The sequence below is a fragment of the Oncorhynchus gorbuscha genome, linkage group LG22 (assembly GCF_021184085.1).
Source record: "Oncorhynchus gorbuscha isolate QuinsamMale2020 ecotype Even-year linkage group LG22, OgorEven_v1.0, whole genome shotgun sequence".
Taxonomy (NCBI): domain Eukaryota; kingdom Metazoa; phylum Chordata; class Actinopteri; order Salmoniformes; family Salmonidae; genus Oncorhynchus; species Oncorhynchus gorbuscha.
In genome coordinates this window covers 22,616,488-22,641,624 of record NC_060194.1, presented here as the reverse complement: position 1 = coordinate 22,641,624, position 25,137 = coordinate 22,616,488, and the positions used below count along the sequence as shown (strand labels likewise).

The following is a 25,137-nucleotide window of genomic DNA, read 5'->3' as shown; positions in this document are numbered from 1 at the left end:
CACAACAATAACGATAAAATGGAATGAGTCCCAATCTATTCCCTATGTCAGGGGTTGGCAACTAAATTCAGCCACAGGACGATTTTTTAGTCATGGGACTGGACCACAATTATAATAATTTGCACATTGCAAATTGACCACAACTAAGCACAAAAAAAGATTGTATTTGAAAATAAGAATCATTTCATACCTTGATTACATTGAGACATGATCACATATGTCTATTTCTTTATTATTGGGAATACTTTCCTAAATACATTTCTTTTCTCAATTCCTTGTGATTTTTTTACTAAAAACTTTGGGGGGGCCACGCCTGTTTCTGCCTGTTGCCGACCCCTACCCTATGTAGTGGACTACTTTTGACCAGGGCCTATAGGGTTCTGGTCAAAAGTAGTGCACTATATAGTGAATAGGATGCCAAGTAGTGCACTATATAGTGAATAGGATGCCAAAAAAAAAACCTGGATAACACTCGCCAGCCCAGCCCCCCTGCCCCATCCACCGCTGCCCCCTGGACACTGATCTCTTGGCTACATAGCTGACGCACACTGGACTGCCCATTAATCACGGTACTCCACTCTGCTTGTTTGTTTTATCTGTCGGCCCAGTTGCCTAGTCAACGCCATTTTACCTGCTGTTTGTTGTGCTAGCTGATTAGCCTCGCCCACTTTTTAGCTAGCTTTCTCAATTCAACACCTGTGACTACTGTATGCCTCGCTGTATGTCTCTCCCAAATGTCAATATGCCTTGTATAATGTTGTTCAGGTTAGTTATCATTGTTTTAGTTCACAATGGAGCCCCTAGATCCACTCTGCATACCCCTGTTACCTCACTTGTCCCACCCCCCACACATGCGGTGACCTCACCCATTACAACCAGCATTTCCAGAGATACAACCTCTCTCATCATCACCCAGTGCCTGGGCTTACCTCCGCTGTACCCGCACCCCACCATACCCCTGTCTGCGCATTATGCCCTGAATATATTCTACCATGCCCAGAAACCTGCTCCTCTTATCCTCTGCCCCCAACGCTCTAGGCGACCAGTTTTGATAGCCTTTAGCCGTACCCTCATACTACTCCTTCTCTGTTCCGCGGGTGATGTGGAGGTAAACCCAGGCCCCGCATGTCCCCAGGTACCCTCATTTGTTGACTTCTGTGATCGAAGTCTTGGTTTTATGCATGTCAACATCAGAAGCCTCCTCCCTAAGTTTGTTTTACTCACTGCTTTAGCACACTCTGCTAACCCTGATGTCCTTGCCGTGTCTGAATCCTGGCTCAGGAAGGCCACCAAAAATTCAGAGATTTCCATACCCAACTATAACATCTTCCGTCAAGATAGAACTGATAAAGGGTGAGGAGTTGCAGTCTACTGCAGAGATAGCCTGCAAAGTAATGTCATACTTTCCAGGTCCATACCCAAACAGTTTGAACTACTAATTTTGAAAATTACTCTCTCCAGAAACAAGTCTCTCACTGTTGCCGCCTGCTACCGACCCCCCTCAGCTCCCAGCTGTGCCCTGGACACCATTTGTGAATTGATCGCCCCCCATCTAGCTTCAGAGTTCGTTCTGTTAGGTGACCTTAACTGGGATATGCTTAACACCCCGGCAGTCCTACAATCTAAGCTAGATGCCCTCAATCTCACTCAAATCATCAAGGAACCCACCAGGTACAACCCTAACTCTGTAAACAAGGGCACCCTCATAGACGTCATCCTGACCAACTGGCCCTCCAAATATACCTCTGCTGTCTTCAACCAGGATCTCAGCGATCACTGCCTCATCGCCTGTATCCGCCACGGAGCCGCAGTCAAACGACCACCCCTCATCACTGTCAAACGGTCCTTCTGTAGCTCAGTTGGTAGAGCATGGCGCTTGTAACGCCAGGGTAGTGGGTTCGATCCCCGGGACCACCCATACGTAGAATGTATGCACACATGACTGTAAGTCGCTTTGGATAAAAGCGTCTGCTAAATGGCATATATACATATATATATATATATATATATATATATATATAAACACTCCCTAAAACACTTCTGTGAGCAGGCCTTTCTAATCGACATGGCCTGGGTATCCTGGAAGGACATTGACCTCATCCCGTCAGTTGAGGATGCATGGTCATTCTTTAAAGGTAACTTCCTCACCATTTTAGATAAGCATGCTCCGTTCAAAAAATGCAGAACCAAGAACAGATACAGCCCTTGGTTCACTCCAGACCTGACTGCCCTCGACCAGCACAAAAACATCCTGTGGCGGACTGCAATAGCATCGAATAGCCCCCGTGATATGCAACTGTTCAGGGAAGTCAGGAACCAATACACGCAGTCAGTCAGGAAAGCTAAGGCCAGCTTCTTCAGGCAGAAGTTTGCATCCTGTAGCTCCAACTCCAAAAAGTTCTGGGACACTGTGAAGTCCATGGAGAACAAGAGCACCTCCTCCCAGCTGCCCACTGCTCTGAGGCTAGGAAACACGGTCTCCACTGATCAATCCATGATTATCGAAAACTTCAATAAACACTTCTCAACGGCTGGCCATGCCTTCCGCCTGGCTACTCCAACCTCGGCCAACAGCTCCGCCCCCCCGTAGCTCCTCACCCAAGCCTCTCCAGGTTCTCCTTTACCCAAATCCAGATAGCAGATGTTCTGAAAGAGCTGCAAAACCTGGACCCGTACAAATCAGCTGGGCTTGACAATCTGGACCCGTTATTTCTGAAACTATCTACCGCCATTGTCGCAACCCCTATTACCAGCCTGTTCAACCTCTCTTTCATATTGTCTGAGATCCCCAAGGATTGGAAAGCTGCCGCAGTCATCCCCCTCTTCAAAGGGGGAGACACCCTGGACCCAAACTGTTACAGACCTATATCCATCCTGCCCTGCCTATCTAAGGTCTTCGAAAGCCAAGTCAACAAACACTGACCATCTCGAATCCCACCGTACCTTCTCCGCTGTGCAATCTGGTTTCCGAGCCGGTCACGGGTGCACCTCAGCCACACTCAAGGTACTAAACGATATCATAACCGCCATCGATAAAAGACAGTACTGTGCAGCCGTCTTCATCGACCTCGCCAAGGCTTTCGACTCTGTCAATCACCATATTCTTATCGGCAGACTCAACAGCCTCGGTTTTCGGATGACTGCCTTGCCTGGTTCACCAATTACTTTGCAGACAGAGTTCAGTGTGTCAAATCGGAGGGCATGCTGTCCGGTCCTCTGGCAGTCTCTATGGGGGTGCCACAGGGTTCAATTCTCGGGCCGACTCTTTTCTCTGTGTATATCAATGATGTTGCTCTTGCTGCGGGCGATTCCCTGATCCACCTCTACGCAGACGACACCATTCTATATACTTTCGGCCCGTCATTGGACACTGTGCTATCTAACCTCCAAACGAGCTTCAATGCCATACAGCACTCCTTCCGTGGCCTCCAACTGCTCTTAAATGCGAGTAAAACCAAATGCATGCTTTTCAACCGATCGCTGCCTGCACCCGCATGCCCGACTAGCATCACCACCCTGGATGGTTCCGACCTTGAATATGTGGACATCTATAAGTACCTAGGTGTCTGGCTAGACTGCAAACTCTCCTTCCAGACCCACATCAAACATCTCCAATCGAAAATCAAATCAAGAGTCGGCTTTCTATTCCGCAACAAAGCCTCCTTCACTCACGCTGCCAAGCTTACCCTAGTTAAACTGACTATCCTACCGATCCTCGACTTCGGCGATGTCATCTACAAAATGGCTTCCAACACTCTACTCAGCAAACTGGATGCAGTCTATCACAGTGCCATCCGTTTTGTCACTAAAGCACCTTATACCACCCACCACTGCGACTTGTATGCTCTAGTCGGCTGGCCCTCACTACATATTTGTCGCCAGACCCACTGGCTCCAGGTCATCTACAAGTCCATGCTAGGTAAAGCTCCGCCTTATCTCAGTTCACTGGTCACGAGGGCAACACCCATCCGTAGCACGCGCTCCAGCAGGTGTATCTCACTGATCATCCCTAAAGCCAACACATCATTTGGCCGCCTTAAGTTCCAGTACTCTGCTGCCTGTGACTGGAACGAATTGCAAAAATCGCTGAAGTTGGAGACTTTTATCTCCCTCACCAACTTCAAACATCAGCTATCCGAGCAGCTAACCGATCGCTGCAGCTGTACATAGTCTATAGGAAAATAGCCCACCCATCTTCTCCTACCTCCTTCCCATACTGTTTTTTATACTGTTTTTATTTATTTATTTTTCTGCTCTTTTGCACACCAATATCTCTACCTGTACATGACCTGATCATTTATCACTCCAGTGTTAATCTGCAAAACTGTATTATTCGTCTACCTCCTCATGCCTTTTGCACACATTGTATATAGACTGCCCATTTTTTTCTACTGTGTTATTGACTTGTTAATTGTTTATTCCATGTGTAACTCTGTGTTGTCTGTTCACACTGCTATGCTTTTATCTTGGCCAGGTCGCAGTTGCAAATGAGAACTTGTTCTCAACTAGCCTACCTGGTTAAATAAAGGTGAAATAAAAAAAATGTAAAAAAATTTGGGACACAGTTTGTCCATTCAGTTTCAGTATGCAGGGAACAATAAAACCCGTTCTATCCATGAGATTAATGGTTTATTTAGAAAGATAGTGAATTGAATGTAATTAAATCAGAGGGCTGAATCTCAAGACACGTTCACTCATTACATTGTTTTATGTCCATTCCCTCACCGTCTGATGTACCTCATTCAGCAGGCAGAACACGATTTTACTCTTGACAGTGGGTTCGGATATAATGAGTTTTAAGGTGAATCAGATATTAATGGAATTTGTGGTACACGAATAAAATCGAATGAAACCTCCACAGGAGCAATGTCTGGATTAAAATAAATCGGGAGGAAATAAACATTAATAGAATATTTAACAGTATCCACCCAGTGCTATAATGTAGAGGAATCGCTTGTTTCCTGAGTACAAAGCAGTGTTGGGATGGGGGTATCTGTCGGCATCAGGCAGATATAGAAAAGAATGAGGTGTTGATATTTAGCTGAATCCATATATTATAATACAACCTGTGGTCTGTGTGATAATTTATCTTACTGGTTCCCCTGTATGTGAATAACGTCTCATTGTATAAGGTTATTCACCAATAAGGAATATTTGGCAAGGGGTCGATATATCCTTGACCAAGGTTTGAGAGGTGAGCCTTTTTCATGATTGAAGAAAATTATAATCTGTTTATTATCTGATGCAGCATTTCTCTGCAATACATAGTCATGGGCTAGTGGCTATACATATACTGGTTTCCTACTTTGTAACTGCAAACATGCAATGCAAAATAATATGATAACCTAAGTGACATGTTGTAGTTTAAACTGAGGAGTGTCTATCCTTGAGAGACCCAACAAGAATGCTTAAATGATCATCTGTACCACAAACAATTTAACACAGTGATTTAGACTAGAGAGAAGCTTAGTGTGTTTTAGCTCAAACCAGACAAGCCCACTAGCTCAGTCTTCCTTGCAGATGGCATTTGCTTAGTACGGGGCCCAGTAGCAGACTTTTTAATTGTAAAGAGTACCGTTGCATATAGCTGTTTTCCCCATAAGGCCTGCTGAATGTCAGATCCAGGGGCACAAGGCAAGCTGGTGTTTAAATGTAGGTCTTTCACTCTTAGCTGGTCAGATTTGTCTGTGTTTGCCTCTACAGTTGCATAATACATGGGAACAAACCCAGCAGAGGAGCTTTCGGCAACGTGGATCAGTGGTGCAGTCATTTTCTGTCTTCAAAATGCTCACACAAAGGTGTGCGATTAATGGTAGAAAATGCTTTATCTCCTGTTTTAGCCAGGAAGGCTGTGGCCATTACCTGTTGGTAAATTCAAAGTTGTGAAGGCTCATTTGTGTCTGTTTACAAATCATAGCGTTGTCTTGCGAAATCTCTTTACAAAGGCGATATAGAAACAATAACCAATTCAATGGCTGAGGACAATCTCCAGGTGCAAGTTACCATGTTATACTGTAATATGCCTCTGTGGGTTTTCTAAATGGACTAACAGAAACCATTAGACAGCTCTCTCGAGCTGGAGGGGGATTCATGAACTGGCAGTCAGGTGGTTTTCAAGCCAGATTTGGTTTTTGTTCCCTTTTCCAAACGTGCAGCTCACAGTGATAATCAAGGTCCTGATCCTTCACACTGTCCCCTATTAACCAGCAACAGATGAATCAGTGGTCTCAGGGCTGGTCGGTTACGACTTCTGCCATCCTCATTCTCAACACAGACACTGGTTACATTCAGACACTGGTTACATTCCATTTGGGGGATGCACCCACTGCGAGGAGTGAATCACTCAGTAATTGTAGCATCTGTTTGACAATGTGTGGATGCGACTTTCCCATCCTTCCTTTCTCAGCCAACAGAAACACATCCAGCGGGACTGTGCGTGCTGAGAAAGGCGCTGGTAGATGTCTTTGGCATCAGCAGCTGACAAGTCAATCTAAGCCATTATTTCATTTGAGCTGGAAGTGCCAGATTCCAGAATGGTTCTTAATGCCTCTTAACATTTGATTTGGAACTGCCCAAAAATCCCTTTCACTTCCTCTGTGTGTGGATAATTAGAGCCGATGCTGAGAAAATTGCAAAATCGCAGTCAGAAGCGATCAAGCAGCTCAAGCAATTAGATGTGATTCGTGTCGTGCTGCTTGCATTCCCATACTCTTTAAGTCTTAACGGACAGAGGCACAAGCCTTCAAACTCCTCAGTTTGATTTCTGACCTCAAACTGTCATCACAAGAATAAAGACAGAGGTTTACATGGATTAGTCTTAGAGAACCTTAACCTTGAACTTATGTTGCCTTTTTTCCCCATCCTACTGTGGGAAAGTTCATATAGATAAGTCTGAATGAATGCTTTAAAATGATGGTGGCCTTACCTTTCCAACATATTGTGGTTCCGATCCCATATATTCCTCCAGTACAAAGAACTGGTTCCACACCCATCCTCTCTTCACCCTCTGAACCCCTGACGCCACATGTCTCCTCAGTCCCAGTCCTTCCACACCCCTCAGGTGTTGCTCTCTTCCCATCCTGCTTTGGGGCGGAGCGTGGAGGGGAGCCAGGAAACCTTTGTCCAAGAGAAACCAAAAGACCAACAGCAGACCGTTCCTTGTAATCATTGGCAATCTGGGCAGTGGAGTATCTCTGTTGAATTCCACTGAGAGACTGTCAGTGAGACAATAGCAGCTGGGTTGCAGATCCAATGAAGAAAGGGACAGGAGGATGTTGTGGTGACATGGGTAGATTGATCTCTAGGATGTTTGGTTTCTCACTTAACTAGTCCTCATTACCTGGTGGAAAGAGGGAAGACATGGGCTTACTTTACAATGCAGTTAAAGTAGTTACAAGACAACATGAAAAATAATCTTATCCACCAGCCAATTGAACCTGTATCTCTTTCTATATGTAGTAGCAATATAGCCTGGGGACGAGGTTACATACAAAGTACTGCAATGAAATCAACAGCAGTACTTCATACAGTCCCAATCTTATAACTGGCACATCAGTAACTCATCATCATTATTAACAAAATCTGCTCCGATTTATATCTACTCATTTTGAGGTCAAAATGCACTTTCTATGTTCGTCTAGTCAACCTTGACAGTATCTTACCGGAGGGATTTTACGGATAATGATTCCAGAAAAATGAAACATGAGCAAATTGGTCCTCTGGCGTGCATTTAATTCTGCGAGTCAGGCTATGTGAAGTTAGTGGAGCAGGAGCAGACATCAAACAATGTCACACACACAGAGGAAAGGGAGATGAGCAAAAATGACAAGACTCCACGTCCAGAAAAATCACTGTAAGGGAGCATGAAAGATACAATATATTGTGCCAGTGTCCAGGATATTGGTCCAAACATTGATATTACTTGAAGTGACTGGAGGAAACTGGAGGAGGCAGTGCCAGAGCTAGATGTCAAGGATCCAGGTTCTCTGTCAGGGTTTTGACTTTCTAATTAACTTTGCAGAAAGTATGTGACATTCCTGCATTTCTAACAACAACTGCATACTGGAGATTAGAGAATAGTTTACATATTGCATAATTAACTAGAATTCCTGTCACCTTTTGACTTGAAGGGGATACTTTGTAGTCCCCTTCAAAGACATTACACACTAGTTGTTGTGAAGGCTTATGTCCTCACCCTTAACCTCTGGCCATGTACCTCCCTTGCCTCTTACCCCAACCCTCTTCACTCTGTTCATTATCACCCTCCAGTCTTCCTTATTCCTGTTGGTAAATGCATGGGGCGGCCAACTTATGTTTTCCTTTCCATTTTGTGAGTGACTGACAAGTGAGTACCTTTTCATTATTGAATAATATGTATACATGTTCATATCAATATCCTTGTTAAAGTTGGTGTATATTCTGCATGAAAATTAGTACCATTTCCTGTCAATCCAGCTTTTGAGATGCATTTCAGTTATCCATTTTGCACTTGTCAGTCATGCTTGTATGTTAAAATGTGTTTGTATCCCTCTCTTGTATTTCCCTAGTAAACCTCAACGTTATCCTGCAACTGTTCCCCAAGTGCTCCTGTGTCTGTGTGTGCAATACACCCCACTATTTGGATCCTTGCTTCACCTCTTCGATTCATCTGCCTTATCGACGTGCCATGGTGGCATTCTGAACGAGTCAAAACTTCATTAAACAGTCCACCTCTTCTATACTAATGTTAGTTGTTAACAGTGCAGCGTCTGTATGCATAGCACTGAATGACAGCTGTAGGCCAACTTCCACTGATCCCACCCCTCATCCCTCTTTACTTCTATCCCTCCCCCCTTCAAATCTGCTTCAACAGACCTGTTTATTTTTAGCTTCGGGTTTATACAAATTTACAGTAGTTTCTCTCCTTCATTGTGCGATGGTAGGCTATATTCCTTGGTTAACAGGTTATTGTGCATCCATGTATTCTCTGGAGGCTAAACCCCCGCTGTTCTTATCTGTCTGGAAGGCAAGTCCCAAGATTGTACAAAATGTCCTTGTATCGTGCCACACTCGGCTATTCCATATCCCACTTTCTGAGATTGAGTGGTCACTGAATGATGACAACATCTGACTGATGACGTGTTGGATGATCTTGTTGATTATAGTACCTGCATCCATATGGCTTTTTGACACAAATTATATTGTTGTGTCCTATAAAGTACTGTTTGACTTAATGAGTAGGCCATCATAAGTCATCACTGTTATTTTACAGTTGATGTGAGATGTCTTCTGTAGTTTCTGCCTCCAGAGCAGAAGGCCTAATGAGAACAGACGTGCGTGTGTGTGTGTGTGTGTGTGTGTGTGTGTGTGTGTGTGTGTGTGTGTGTGTGTGTGTGTGTGTGTGTGTGTGTGTGTGTGTGTGTGTGTGTGTGTGTGTGTGTGTGTGTGTGTGTGTGTGTGTGTGTGTGTGTGTGTGTGTGTGTGTGTAGTGGGAGCCTTCATGGCACTAATACTGCAAAGGAGTGCTCAACCAACCCCCTTACTGCACAAACATGTGACTTAACAGACAGCCACCCCTGATCTGATAGTGGGGTGGTAGCGGCCCACTATTCTCCCTTAGCTGAGCTCAGGTGACTACATACACCATAGACATTAGGTCACACACACACACATTTAGCTCAGGCCGATCCATCTCATAGCCGCAGTTCATGAGCTCCATCAGCAGCAGATTTGGATTCACATGGGAAATAAATCTTAATCAACAAATGTTATTGAATCACATCAATGCGTTCCTCTAATGAAACTGAATAGCACCAAATAATTTCAAATTGAAACTTATCGTTATTGTTCCTGTATGTACAGTACATTCGAAAAGTATTCAAACCACATTTCGTTACGTTACAGCCTTATTCTAAAATGGATTACATCGTTTTTGTCCCCCTCATCAATCTACATACAATACCCCATAATGACAAAGCAAGAACAGGTTTTTAGAAATTTTTGCAGATGTATTAAAAATGTAAAACAGAAATATCAAATGTACATAAATAGTCAGACCCTTTACTCAGTACTTTGTTGGAGCGTCTTTGGTTGCAATTACAGCCTAGAGCCTCTTGTGTATGACGCTACAAGCTTGGCACACCTATATTTGGGGAGTTTCTCCCATTCTTCTCTGCAGATCCTCTCAAGCTCTGTCAGGTTTGATGGAGATTGTCGCTGTACAGCTATTTTCAGGTTTCTCCAGAGATGTTCGATCGGGTTCAAGTCCAGGCTCTGGCTGGGCCACTCAAGGACATTCAGAGACTTGTCCCGAAGCCACACATGCACTGTCTTGGTTGTGTGCTTAGGGTCGTTGTCCTGTTGGAAAGTGAACCTTCAACCCAGTCTGAGGTCCTGAGTGCTCTGGAGCAGGTTTTCGTGAAGGATCTCTGTGTACTTTGCTCCGTTCATCTTTCCCTCGATCCTGACTAGTCTCCCAGTCCATGCCGCTGAAAAACATCCCCACAGCATGATGCTGCTACCAGAATGCTTCACTATAGGGATGATGCCAGGTTTCCTCCAGACGTGACATTTGGCATTCAACCAAAGAGTTCTATCTTGGTTTTATCGGACCAAAAAATCTTGTTTCACATGGTCTGAGAGTTCTTTAGGTGCCTTTTGGCAAACTTCAAACTGGCTGTCATGTGCCTTTTACTCAGGAGTGGCTTTCGTCTGGCCACTTTACCATACAGGCCTGATTGGTGGAGTGCCACAGAGATGGTTGTCCTTCTGAAAGTTTCTCCCATCTCCACAGAGGAACTCTGGAGCTCTGTCAGAGTGAACATCGGATTCTTGATCACCTCCCTGGCCAAGGCCCTTCTCTCCGATTGCTCAGTTTGACATGGTGGCCAGCTCTAGGAAGAGTCTTGGTGGTTCCAAACGTCTTATATTTAAGAATGACGGAGGCCACTGTGTTCTTGGGGACTTTCAATGCTGTTTTGATAGCCTTTCTCAGATCTGTGCCTCACACAATCCTGTCTCAGAGCTCTACGGATAATTCCTTCGACCTCATAGCTTGGTTTTTGCTCTGACATACTCTGTCATCTGTGGGACCTTATATAGTCAGGTGTGTGCCTTACATATCATGTCCAATCAGTTGAATTTACCACAGGTGGACTCCAATCAAGTTGAAGAAACATCTCAAGGATGATTAATGGAAACAGCATGCACCTGAGCTCAATTTCGAGTCTCACAGCAAAGGGTCTGAATACCTACCTAAATAAGGTATTTCCATTTTTTATTATTTTTATAAATTTGCAAACATTTCTAAAAACCTGTTTTTGCTTTGTCATTATGGGATATTGTGTGTATAGTGATAAAAATACAAATAAATTATAAATTTTAGAATAACAGAATGTGGAAAAATGGAAGCGGCCTGAATACTTCCCGAATGCACTCTATCTATCCTGAATAAAAATATAAAAATGTTGGTCTTGTGAGCTGAAATAAAAGATCCCAGAAATGTTCCATAAGCACAAAAATATTATTTCTCCCAAATGTTGTGCTCAAATGTGTTTACATCCCTGTTAGTGAGCATTTCTCCTTTGCCAAGATAATATCCAGAAGCTGATTAAACAGCATGATCATTACACCTTGTGGTAGGGACAATAAAATGCCACTCTAAAATGTGCAGTTTTGTCACACAACTCAATGCCACAGATGTCTCAAGTTGAGGGAATGTGCAATTGACATACTGACTGCAGGAATATCCACAAGAGCTGTTGCCAGAGAATTGAATGTTAATTTCTCTATCATAAGCTTCCATCATAATTTTAGAGAATTTGGCAGTACGTCCAACCGGCCTCACAACTGTAGACCACACGCAACCAGGACCTCCAAACATGACTTCTTCACCTTCGGGATCGTCTTAGACCAGCCACCCAGACAATTGATTAAACTGTGGGTTTGCACAACCGAAGAATGTCTGCGCAAACTGTCAGAAACAGTCTCAGGGAAGCTCATCAGGATGGTCTTTGTCCTTGCTGATGTCACAGTTGTGAACAGAGAAGCCTATGCTGGCAGTGGGGTTATGGTATGGACAGGCATAGGTTAAGGACAACAAACACATTTGCATTTATTGATGGTAGTTTGAATTCAGAGAGACACCATGATGAGATCCTGAGGCCCATTGTCGTGCCATTCATCCCCTGCCATCTCCTCATGTTTCAGCATGATAATGCATGGCCCCATGTCGCAAGAATCTGTACACAATTCCTGGGAGCTGAAAATGTCCCGGTTCTTTCATGACCTGCATACTCACTGGGACATGTCACCCATTGAGTATGTTTGGGATGCTCTGGATCAACGTGTACGACAGCGTGTTCCAGTTTCGCGCTGCATGAGGCAAATGGTAGTCACACCAGATACTGGCTGGTTTTCTGATCCACACCCCTACCTTTTTTAAGGTATCTGTGACCAACAGATTCATATCTATATTCCCAGTCATGTGAAATCCATAGATTTGGGCCTAATGAATTCATTTCAATTGATTGATTTCCTTATATGAACTGTAACTCAGTAAAATCTTTGACATTTTTGCATGTTGTGTTTATATTTTTGTTTTGTGTATATAAGTATTGAATCGTCTTGAAAGTGTTAGATACACATCCCTAAAAGACAGCCATCCCTAATCCACCAGTAGTATCCTTTGGGTTGAGAGATGTGTTGTGAGATGTTCAACAGCATCCCTTGAGAAAGGTAGTAGCAGAAACTTCTGTGATGGCTGTACTATATTGAATTCAAATGTAAAAGACCACAGCAAGCAAGAACAAACTTGTATTTTTTGCATGTGCACCCCACCTCTATATTGAGAGATGTGTCACGACTTTTAGATAGAAACTAAGAACACGGCAAACAAAGAAGGACGTAGACCATTGCAAAGCATAAAATACTTTTGTTGCTGGATCAATATTCAGAGCCAAAGGAAATGGTATTGTGTTCGACTGAAATTGTGTTACATAAGAGTCCGTTTTGAAATAGAACCCAATATGAACCAGCAAAGCCTAGAAATAGTGTTGGCATTAACGCATCAACACATACATATGACCCTCTGGCCTGTATACTGTACGGTAATGATTTATCCTCAGAGAATTATTATATCTTTAAAGTTATGGTCAAAATCACAAACATCACCAGAGGCTAGATTTTTTAAAAAATTTTAAAATTTTATTTAACCTTTATTTAACTAGGCATGTCAGTTAAGAACAAATTCTTATTTACAATAACAGCCTACAGCGGCCAAACCCTAACCCGGACAACACTGGGCCCTATGGGACTCCAAATCACGGCTGGTTTTGATACAGCTTGGAATTGAACCAAGGTCTGTAGTAACGCCTCTAGCACTGAGATGCATTGCCTTAGATCGCAGAGTAACTCGGGAGCCCCAAGAAAGGATGGTCTGAGATGCCCTTATGGACCATTAAACAATCTGTACTGTATGTTACTACATAATTATCACTCTCTCTCACACCCACCACACACTCTCCCTGAAACATTTGCAAATCCTCCCAAACACAAATGTCATCAATCATCCCATGACGTCAAACCAGCTCTGCTGCCCCAGTTGTAGAAGAATTTAGGAATTCTGGTTTGGAATATATCAACACAATTTATCACTGGGCTCTCCACTGCTGACAGTTTTAATGCTAAATCACAGTTTATAATTTGAATTTGGAATTTGAAGTTTTCAACGAATATGGCCAATTATCTTTATAGGTTGACCAACTTATTTAATGTTGTTAGTCAACTTACTGCATTACATACTGTATGCAGGGCCGGCCCTGCCAATAAGCAAAGAAAGTGGCCACTAAGGGGCCCCCCACCAAGGGAACTCAGTCAGGGTCTCAATTTACCAGTTATAATATTACAATACATAAGGTGCAATTTTGAAATTTGGTAGTGCAATAGCAGTTTTCTTCTTGTTATTTTCTTTATTTTTATTTTACTAGGCAAGTCAGTTAAGAACAAATTCTTATTTTCAATGACAGCCTAGGAACAGTGGGTTAACTGCCTGTTCAGGGGCAGAACAACAGATTTTGTACCTTGTCAGCTTTGGGGATTTGAACTTGCAACCTTTCAGTTACTAGTCCAATGCTCTAACCACTAGGCTAGTCACCCAATTAGACAATTTTTTGGATTGATAGGTAAATTAGTCTTGCCAGCTATCTAAACTTTGCAGTAATCCTGGCCAATTTACCGACAGGGCACGCAGGACACATGCACAGGGGCACTGACCTCCAGGGAGCCCCCATTGATTTTGAGTCGTATCTCGGCAAAATGTGTAGAATTGCAGGAAATGTTTTTTTTTTAACCGCAAAAATGTATCTTCACCCCATGGCAAAATTAGTATAATTGCATGAAATGAGTTTTAAAACTGCAAAGAAAAATCTGCCCCATCACAAAATGTGACTAGGCATATGCCATGCATCACTACTTCACATGAAAGGCATATTTTTATATCCACATGCATTTTGGGGCATAAATGCCTTCTGGAACATGTGAACTTTCATGTGCCTTAAAAACAAACTTGTATGCCATCTGTAAATATGAATACAATTGTTAAATTACGAGCTCAGTTGTTTAAGCCACGGAAAAAGCCAGGAACCTTCCTGCTAGCCATGATTGGCTTAGATAATGGAAGAGCTGGACATGCCGAGAGATGAGTTCGGATTGGTCTGCCATGTAGCTCGCTTCTGTCGATAACATGAGCTGTTTACTATGTGTATGTAATCCTTTCTAAAGCGGATTTTTTTAAAGATATCGCGAAGAACTGCACAAGTGGCTCTCCACTTTCTGGAGGACCGAGTTTTGAAATCAGTGGAATGCCTGGCGTGAGCAGAGTATGATACCTAAGGAGATGGAGAAAATTTGGGTGTTTGATTGCAAATGTGGAGGGAGTTGAAAAGAGAACACAGAACGCTGTTGTATAAAACAACTTCAAACTAAGGGCAACCATGGCATCTGTGACAGAGAGGGATAAGCGGTCGTCCATGTATAAGGGTAAGAGAGTCTAGCTAGCTACATTTACAGATTTTATATCTTTCTAATTATGTCAGAAAGTCATTTTCATTGCAAGTTAAAGCACACTGTTAGCTAGCTAGCTAATGTTAGCTGGCTGGCTGGCTCACGAGCTAACGTTATGTGTATGATCTGTGTAGTAATGTTAGTCGTATCTCAGATCCATTTGCATTACTATTAACATGCCTGATGTTAGCTAGCTATGAAGGGTAGTAACGTTATGAGTTGGGATTAAAAATTTAGAATAAATTATTTCAACTTTATTTAACCAGGTAGGCCAGTTGAGAACAAGTTCTCATTTCAACTGTGACCTGGCCAAGATAAAGCAAAGCAGTGAGACATAAGAACAACAACACAGAGTTACACATGGGATAAACAAAAGTACAGTGAATAACAAGAGAAAAATCTATATACAGTGTGTGCAAATGGAGTAAGATTAGGAAGGTAAGGCAATAAATAGGCCATAGTAGCGAAGTAATTACAATTTAGCAGTTTAACACTGGAGTGATAGATGTGCAGATGATGATGTGCAAATACTGGTGTGAAAAATAACAAAGAAAAGTAAATAAAAATAATATGGGGATGAGGTAGGTAGTTGTATGGGCTATTTACAGATGGGCTGTGTACAGCTGCAGCGATTGGTGAGTTGCTCAGATAGCTGATGCTTAAAGTTAGTGAGGGAGATATAAGTCTCCAACTTCAGTGATTTTTGCCATTCGTTCCAGTCATTGGCAGCAGAGAACTGGAAGGAAAGGCGGCTAAAGTAGGTGTTGGCTTTGGGGATGACCAGTGAGATATACCTCCCGGAGTGTGTGCTACGGTTGGGTGTTGTTATGGTGACCAGTGAGCTGAGATAAGGTGGAGCTTTACATAGCAAAGGTCTGACGATAAATATAAAGCGAGGGCCAGCCAACGAGAGCATACAGGTCACAGTGGTGGGTAGTATATGAGACTTTGGTGACAAAACGGATGGCACTGTGATAGACTGCATCCAGTTTGCTGAATAGAGTGTTGGAGGCTATTTTGTGAATGACATCGCCAAAGTCAAGGATCGGTAGGATAGTCAGTTTTACGAGGGTATGTTTGGCAGCATGAGTGAAGGATGCTTTGTTGCGAAATAGGAAGCCGATTCTAAAGTTAATTTTGGATTGGAGATGCTTAATATGAGTCTGGAAGGAGAGTTTATAGTCTAGCCAGACACCTAGGTATTTATAGTTGTCCACATATTCTAAATCAGAACCATCCAGAGTAGTGATGCTTGTCGGGCAGGCGGGTGCGGGCAGCGATCGGTTGAGGAGCATGCATTTAGTTTTACTAGTGTTTAAGAGCAGTTGGAGGCCATGGAAGGAGTGTTGTAATGGCATTGAAGCTTGTTTGGAGGTTTGTTAACACAGTGTCCAAAGGGTCAGATTATGGTTAATTGTCCAAACAAAAGACCCCATTATGCAAGTAACCATTTCACTGAACCGTTTCCACCTTCCAACAAGCTAGAAGTGAATTATCTAGAAAGTTGCATTTAGTTGCCTGGTTTGCTAGACTGACATATACTAAATTCCTTTCGAAACAGATGGATTTATTGGTGTTAAAATTCACCGGTTAGGCTATTTTGGACCCCCAGTCTGCTGATGTCATGCAGCCTGTCGTTTTTGTGGTTATACTGCGGCTGCAGGGTTAGAGTGTTGAACTAGTAACTGAAAGGTTGCAAGATCAAATCCCAAGCTGACAAGGTAAGAATATGATGTTCTACCCCTGAGCAACCCATGTTCCTAGGCTGTCATTGAAAATAAGAATTTGTTCTTAATTATGAAAATGACAAGTTTGATTTTCAGACAATAGAATTTCCATGTTTTCACTGCAACCACTCTATACAGACATGTGGAAGTCATATAAACCTGCCTTTAGTCATGATCTTTGGTTGTACACTTCCATACTCACTGTTTAGCACATGGCCTCACATGTGAATCCTTAAAGAGATGGGTGGGGCTAAGGGTGAACTATGTTGAATGGCGACGAAGACAATGAAGAACTCTCCAGTAAGTGTCCCAAAACAATCAAGGGCCTTTTTTCAAAAGTGTGGTTACAAGTCTCAAAGCAGAATTACTTTCCCGGTGTTCCTCAGCTGCAGTGTATAATATACCATACCAGCTCCGAGTCTCTACATTTATCCAATGTAAAAAATACAGTTATGTTTCTACATAAGATCGGATCAAGGAGGCCGATCACAAATGTGTAGAATTGCAGAAAATCTGCTTTAAAACGAAATGTTCTGTATCACCATGGCTTGATGTGTAGAATCCGCCGCAAAGATGGGGTCAACTAAAAAGTGGGGGGATCCCCCAGCCAAATTTGCATCCCAAAAGGCTAGGGCCGGCCCTGACTGTATGTGTAGAGCTGAGACAAGTAAAATATAAATGCACAAACCACGTGTCAGCAATATCTGTGCTAAAACGGCCTTTGCAATAAAATCATGTTTTGTTTTTAAGTGATTTTAAAGAAAGTGGAGAGTCACACATTCTATTGTAGCCTACTCTCAAATTTTATTAATGCATAAGGCAAAAACCAGCAGTGAAGGCAAAAAGCAGCACTTGGGCACACTGTGCCTTCACCAGGATTTAGAAAGGAAAGATAAAAACAGCAAGTCAAAGGAAAGAAAACTGAGGCCGTTGTCTTCCTTGCATGTATTTGTGTTTACCTAGACACAGAAACAATACCATGGAGCTTTATATGGAATTCTGTGCAATTCTTTATATGGAATTCTGTGCAATTCTTTATATGGAATTTGAATACCTGCACCACTTGCATCAATATCATCCAGAGCAGATCACTGAGAAAAAGACGACTGACTGGGCTACTTGCTGCATGTTATCACTTTCGAATGCAATAAAAACAATCTTTTAATCCATGTCGGCATACTCCATGGGGGCTTAATCGAGTTTGGAGTCATGTTAGTAGGATGTTTTCGGGTGGTGATATAGACAGATTTGGTTTGCTACTGTACCAGTCATTTCTTATTTCGTTACTGTCACACTTTACTGTCTTTTCATTATCTATCTTATCTTTGTAAAGATAAAATATTCAGTTCAATTATTATTTGAATGAAACAGTGAAATTAACCCAGTGGGTATAACTACTCCACATCTCTGTTATGTAATTGTAGCATTTCATCCTCACGAAACAAACAAAACAACTAAGGACTTTAACAGTGAAACAAACCTTAACTGTCTCTCGTCAGGCTCCCAGGCTGGTGGGGTTTGACCAAATTAATCCCAACATCTGATGGTAAAAGCGATGAAACTCCCTTGCGAGCAAAGAAAATACTCAGACATACAGCCCTTCAAACACATTCTCTCTGTGTCTCTATCTCTCCCGCTCTCTCTGTCCTGCTCTCTCTTTCCCTCAACCTCTCTTTTCTCCCTCTCTTTTTCAGTCTCTCTCTTTTTCACTCTACCCCTCTATCATTCCCTCTCTCTTTCATTCTCCCTCTCTTTCCAAGGTTCTCCAATACACTTTGTTCTCACTCTTCTCTCAGTAGGCGAGTGCGGAGGAGAGATGAAAAAGGAGAGATAGAGTATAAGCTGTATGTAGTAGTATTGTATGCAGGAGTGCTCAGCAGTGCACATAGCGTAAAGCCAAGTTGCAAGCCCAGCACTCTGATGGGCTCCTGTGCCGTGTTGTGAATATATTTGAGGTGAGTGTCAAGAGAGTCTCAATCCCTTAAGGTCCCCATGCTGGTCTGGAATCCTCCTCCCACCTCTAAATTCCTGGATAAGTAGAGGGGAGGAACCAGTGATGTGCTCTGATGTGGTCATCTGAGGAGTTTACTTGTGCCCTGAGACTTTGATGGTAAAGAGCCTCACCATGATTTATTGCTAATGCAATTACTGATACAATTGTTGTTTCATAGGGTTTTATTTTGTATTTATTTAACCTTTATTTAACTAAGAAAGTCAGTTAAGAACAAATTCTTATGTACAATGATGGCCTAGCCTGGCCGCACACTAGCCTGAACAACTCTGGGCCAATTGTGCCGCCCTATGAAACTCCCAACCACGGCCGGTTGTGATATAGCCCAGGATCAAACCAGGGTCTGTAGTGATTCCTCTAGCACTGACATGCAGTGCCTGAGACCACTGTGCCACTCAGGAGGAACCCAGAAGGGCTCAAGATGCCTTTCCCAGTGGCATGGTATCTGTGTACTTTATGTCATCACAGATGTACTAAGGTATTCTTTTTTTCTTTGCTCTCTCAGAAGCATTAGTGGAATACATGATCTTGTCCATTGTCAAAGCCAAATTAAAAACTACCCAAAGGCTAAGCCACAACACCTGGTAGTAGTGGTGTGTAGCACGCTATCATGTTGACATTGCATGATAGCATTTGTGTCTGTGAGTCTGAACCTCTGCCTTTTCTCCTAACGTGATCTTAATTTGATTGTAGTTCATGGAGTAATGTGAATCCCCTGCCTGCTCTGATCAACCCCTGTCCAGATGGCATAGCATGTCCCGTGAAAAACACTATTTAATCCTCTGAACACATGGTGTGCTGAGTCAAGCTCAGTGTGTGTGTGTGTGTGTGTGTGTGTGTGTGTGTGTGTGTGTGTGTGTGTGTGTGTGTGTGTGTGTGTGTGTGTGTGTGTGTGTGTGTGTGTGTGTGTGTGTGTGTGTGTGTGTGTGTGTGTGTGTGTGTGTGTGTGTGTGTGTGTGTGTGTGTGTGTGTGTATGCATACAGTGCATTCTGAAAGTATTCAGACATGTAAAATGAATTGAATTAATGTTTTAATGATCAATTTACACACAATACACCCATAATGACAACACGAAAACAGTTTTTTAGAAATACAAAATAAATAATAAAAAATGGAAATACCTTATTTACGTAAGTATTCAGACAATTTGCTATGAGACTCGAAATTAAGCTCAGGTGCATGTTGTTTCCATAGATCATCCTTGAGATATTTCTACAACTTGATTGGAGTTCTCCTGTGGCAAATTCAACTGATTGGACATGATTTGGAAAGGCACACACCTGTCTATATAAGGTCCGCAGTTGACAGTGCATGTCAGAGCAAAGACCAAGCCATGAGGTTGAATGAATTATCCGTAGAGCTCCGAGACAGGGTTGTGTCGATGCACAGATCTGGAGAAGGGTACAAAAACATTTCTGCAGCACTTAAGGTTCACAAGAACACAGAAGCCTCCATTAGTCTTAAATGGAAGTGGTTTGGAACCACCAAGACTTCCTAGAACTGGCCGTCCGGCAAACTGAGCAATCGAGGGAGAAGGGCCTTGGTCAGGGAGGTGACCGAGAACCCGATGGTCACTCTGACAGAGCTCCAGAGTTCCTCTGTGGAGATGGGAGAACCTTCCAGAAGGACAAACATCTCTGCAGCACTCCCCTAATCAGGCCTTTATAGTAGAGTGGCCAGATGAAAATCACTCCTCACTAAAAGGCACATGACAGCCTGCTTGGAGTTTTCTAAAAGGCATCTAAAGGACTCTCAAACCACTAGAAAAAAAGATTCTCTGGTCTGATGAAACCAAGATTGAACTCTTTGGCCTGGATGCCAAGCGTCACTTCTGGAGGAAACCAGGCACCTCTCATCACCTGGCCAAAACCATCCCTATGGTGAAGCATGGTGGTGGCAGCATCATGCTGTGGGGATGTTTTTCAGAGGCACGTACTGGGAGACTAGTCAGGATCAAGGGAAAGATGAACGGAGCAAAGTACACAGAGATCATTGATGAAAACCTGCTCCAGAGCGCTCAGGACCTCAGACTGGGGTGAAGGTTCACCTTCCAACAGGACAACGACCCTAAGCACACAGTCAAGACAGTGTAGGAGTGGCTTCCGGACAAGTCTCTGAATGTCCTTAAGTGGCCCAGTCAGAACCTGGACTCGGTTGAAGATCTCTTGAGAGAGCTGAAAATAGCTCCACATCCAACCTGATGTCACAGAGCTTGAGAGGATCTGCAGAGAAGAATGGGAGAAACTCCCAATCCAAGCTTGTAGCGTCATACCCCAGAATATTTGAGGCTGTAATCGCTGCCAAAGGTGCTTCAACAAAGTAATGAGTAAAGTATCTGAATACTTATGTAAATGTGATATTTGCGTTTATTTTATTTTATACATTTGCAAAAGTTTGCTTTGACATCTTTGGGAATTGTGTGTAGATTGACAAGTGGAAAAAATATTGAATCCGTTTTCGAATAAGGCTGTAATTTAACACTGACCATATGATGCAGCTCATCTATTTCCTTTTGTCATGGTAAACTTTGCAGTCAGAACAAAGGATACTGGCATAACATTACAGATTGAAGTAGCTCTAGAGGCTTGCTTTGCCTTATGGAAATTATGAAGCTTAGAGGCAAAAAAGGATAGAAATGGAAACTGCATACTGTATGCCCCCTACATTACCCATTGTGGATTTGTATGCTATCTGATGGGGGTTGGCTGTCACAAAGTGAAGATAATCCAATGCAATACAAAAGAATTGTCCAGAGATGCTATGAGATTCTATGAAATCACAAGGGAATTGACACTTTGCTAAGCCCTGTCCCCCTTGGTTACTGTTGCATCCTCAGACAACATTTTCCCCGGAAGCCCAATTCACTACTCATACCACTGGTAAAATGTTTTTAATACGCAATTCAATTAAACACAGACTACTCCTTGCTAATCAGGAGGCTCTGGTATGTTGTGGTTGACTGTCATTACAATTGGTTCACAGGAACCTGATCAAATTATGTTTGTCATGTGGCCAGGCACTGATTGGCTCTGAATGCACTGTCAGCAAGCAGTCAAAGCTACTTTTGAAGCTAACAAGTACTCGTAAATCATATCCTGATGTCAAAAGCATATGATAGTTGTATTCATAACTTGGCTAATTTAGCTAGCTCACAAATATTTAGAGACAACAAGTTATATTAAAGATATTGTCCGGTACTTTTGTATATTTTTTAGCCAGTAGTTCTGAAAGTAGTGCTCACCAAAAATGGCATACTACGTCACATACGTGACTCGCTCTATAATAATCAGTCGCAATGGCTAATTTGTATAAAACTTGTGTTTTTGGCCAAATTTAGATTTTTCGCTGTTTTGGGGTTTCTTGCAGTTTAAACAAAACAAACTCTTTGCTTTTATAAGCTGTATGTTTTATGGCCAAATTCAGAGTATAAATAACGTTTTTAAGTTCATGAGGTATTTAAGAAAGAATGAGTTATAGGCTGTGTCATCATTTGGAAAAAAGAGCTGCGTATACATTGTGCTTTTCAGATCATATTAAAAAGGCATGTTTTAAATCATTTATTTTCTGGTTTCATAATTTCTACAGATAAACTGACTGCAGTGATAGAGTTCTACAAGGAACATGGTGTGGCTCCAAGGCTGTCTCGCCTGCAAACGGGTGCTGTTCTACAAGGACATTAAGCGAATCGTCCACTATGTCAACAACTTCACCGATGTCCACGCAATGCTGCTCCCAGGACGGTCATATTTTCTTTAACATTTCTAATTCGAGTTGCTGCTTAGAGAGACCAGAGCTTACTCTGACCCTTTTAGCTCTCACCCCCTCCACCCCCTTCCCTGTTTTAGCTCTTCTCAGATGACCTTTACTCTGTGTGACTGTCATAAAAATGCAGGTCCTGGGTTTGTGAGAGCGTTTCTTGGTCACATCTGCATATGTTGTGTGCTGTACCCAGGGACATGTCAGATGTGTTTGACTATGGCCTATACACATTCTCTGTGATATGTATTTCTAAGAGATGCTATTTGGCGTGGACATTTATTCATTATTTATCCTTATCTCTGAATGTAATCTGACATAGAGAAACTAAGGGCCACAACCATGATATGTGTGAGGACTATATGGGTTCTGGACATGTTTGTGTGCATGTGTATGTGTATGTGCACATGTATGCATGTGCACGTGCGAATACACATGCACACTGCATGTACAGTAGTCCTCGTACATACAGTATCATGGCATGAACATGTGCAGTGTGAGAGTGTTTGTCTTTCATTACATACAGTATGAATGTACATGTATGTGTGTACTGTACATGTGAATGGGCACGCTGTTATGTGTACAAACATGTGTACAACATGTGTGCACGCATACATGTGCATGTGTATGTGTACGTGTACGTGTACGTGTGTGCGACAAAGATGCAGACAGACACTGTGAGTGTGAGTGAAATAAGATTTCATGTATTGTGTTTTGTATGAAATAAATATATATGATATATAATGATAATGATTGTTATTCATTATTAAATACATGTCTTAAAAGTAACTACAAAGTTCGACTGTGTTTTTTACGAAAACATGATTTGGTGACACTCACTTGATATTTGGAGTAGAGAGATGATTTTGGTCTCATTAGAAAGCTAACATTATCCTCTTTCCAGCACTGTATAACACTCCACATGTTTTGGGGTCAATGGGGCTGATTATAATGGAGTAAGTCACTTTTTAGTTCTACTTAAGTCATTTTTGGGGGTATGTGTACATTACTATTAACTTTTACTTTTACGTCACTACATTCCTAAAGAAAATTATGTCGTTTTTACTCCATACATTTTCCCTGACACCCAAATGTACTCGATACATTTTGAATGCTTAGCAGGGCATTAAAATGGTCAATTTCACGCACTTATCAAGGGAACATCCCTGGTCATCCCTACTGCCTCTGATCTGGTGTACTCACTAAACACAAATGCTTCACTTGTAAATTATGTCTGAGTGTTGGAGTTTGCCCCTGGCTATCTGTAAATTCAAAAACAAGAAAATGGTGACAACTGCTTAATTGTTGCTTAATATAAGGAATTTGGAATGATTTATACTTTTGATACTTAAGTATATTTTAGCAATGACCTTTACGTTTGATTTAAGTATATTTAAAACCAAATACTTGTAGACTTTGTTAAAGTAGTACTGGGTGGCATTCACTTTTACTTGAGTCATTTTTTATAAAGATTTCTTTACTTTTACTTAAGTATAAAAATTGGCTACTTTTTCCACCACTGTGTGTGCCATGTCATTGCTCTCGTTCTCGCTCTGCTGTGTGTGCATCTTGCTAGCTTTCACTCAAATGGAAAGGGGCAGAAGGTCATTGGCTAGAACATGAATTGCTAGGAGGCTGGCCCACGTGGGGGAAAATGTAAGGGAAAAAGCGCTGCACAGCTTCCAGTAGTGTGTCCAAACAAAAATAGCATATTTTGACCAATGACTAAAATAATATGTTAATTGTGTGGATAATCCTCTAACAAACCATTGGTCCAAACCGCATGTCTCTAACATAATCTGTTATAACATTATTGGAGTGTTTACCCTTGTAAGATGGCCAGAGTTAGGTTGAATAAATCAATAGAGGCCAGAGAAAAAAAGTGGTCAAAAATCAGGAACATTGCATCAGGTCAACTAGTCTGGATTCTGTGCAAGAATTAAGGCTACTGGCTACCTGACAGGCTCACTTTCCCGTTGAGCTTGTCATCTTCTCGAATCCACAGGACATAGACCAATATACAGTGAGTATACCAAACATTAGCAGCACCTTCCCACTGTTGAGCTTTAAAAACCTAGCAGCGTTGCAGTTCTTGACACAAACCGGTGCGCTTGGCATCTACTACAAAGGCATTTCCATTTTTTGTCTTGCACATTGAATCTCTGAATGGCACACATACACAATCTATGTCTCAATTGTCTCAAGGCTTAAAAATCCTTCTTTAACCTGTCTACTCCCCTACATCTACATTGATTAAGGTCGATTTAACAAGTGACGATAAGGGATCATAGCTGTCACCTGGATTCACCTGGTCAGTTTGTCATGGAAAGAGCAGGTGTTCTTAATGTTTTGTATACTCAGTGTAGAGGTTAGATAGATATCCATTTTGAGACATGACATGTACAGTAGTAAATTCATATTTTAGTATACGCTTGTCATATTTATTCGAAATTCCTGTTCTTTTTTGAAAATTTCTCACAAAAAAAGTGTATCTCTGTGAAAGGTCAACGAAGCACTTTTATATTTAATTCAGCTCGTGTCATACTAATTTAGCTTTTTTGCGACACTCTGAAAACTTTGAAGGTGACCACAGCAAAATGTAA

General features: G+C 42.1%; 1 protein-coding gene across 1 annotated transcript in view; it reads right to left on the bottom strand.

Annotated features, from left to right (window-relative positions):
- Positions 1–18,452, bottom strand: part of cdh12a (cadherin 12, type 2a (N-cadherin 2)) — a 42,696-nt gene extending 24,244 nt beyond the window's left edge. Inside the window, exons 1-2 of the mRNA XM_046322119.1 lie at positions 18,247–18,452; positions 6,926–7,339 (exon numbers count right to left, since the gene is read on the bottom strand). Of these exons, the coding sequence (XP_046178075.1) occupies positions 6,926–7,168 (243 nt within the window). The 5' untranslated portion in view covers positions 7,169–7,339; positions 18,247–18,452. The remainder of the gene's footprint in view (positions 1–6,925; positions 7,340–18,246) is intronic.
- Between the last annotated feature and the right edge of the window lie 6,685 nt (positions 18,453–25,137).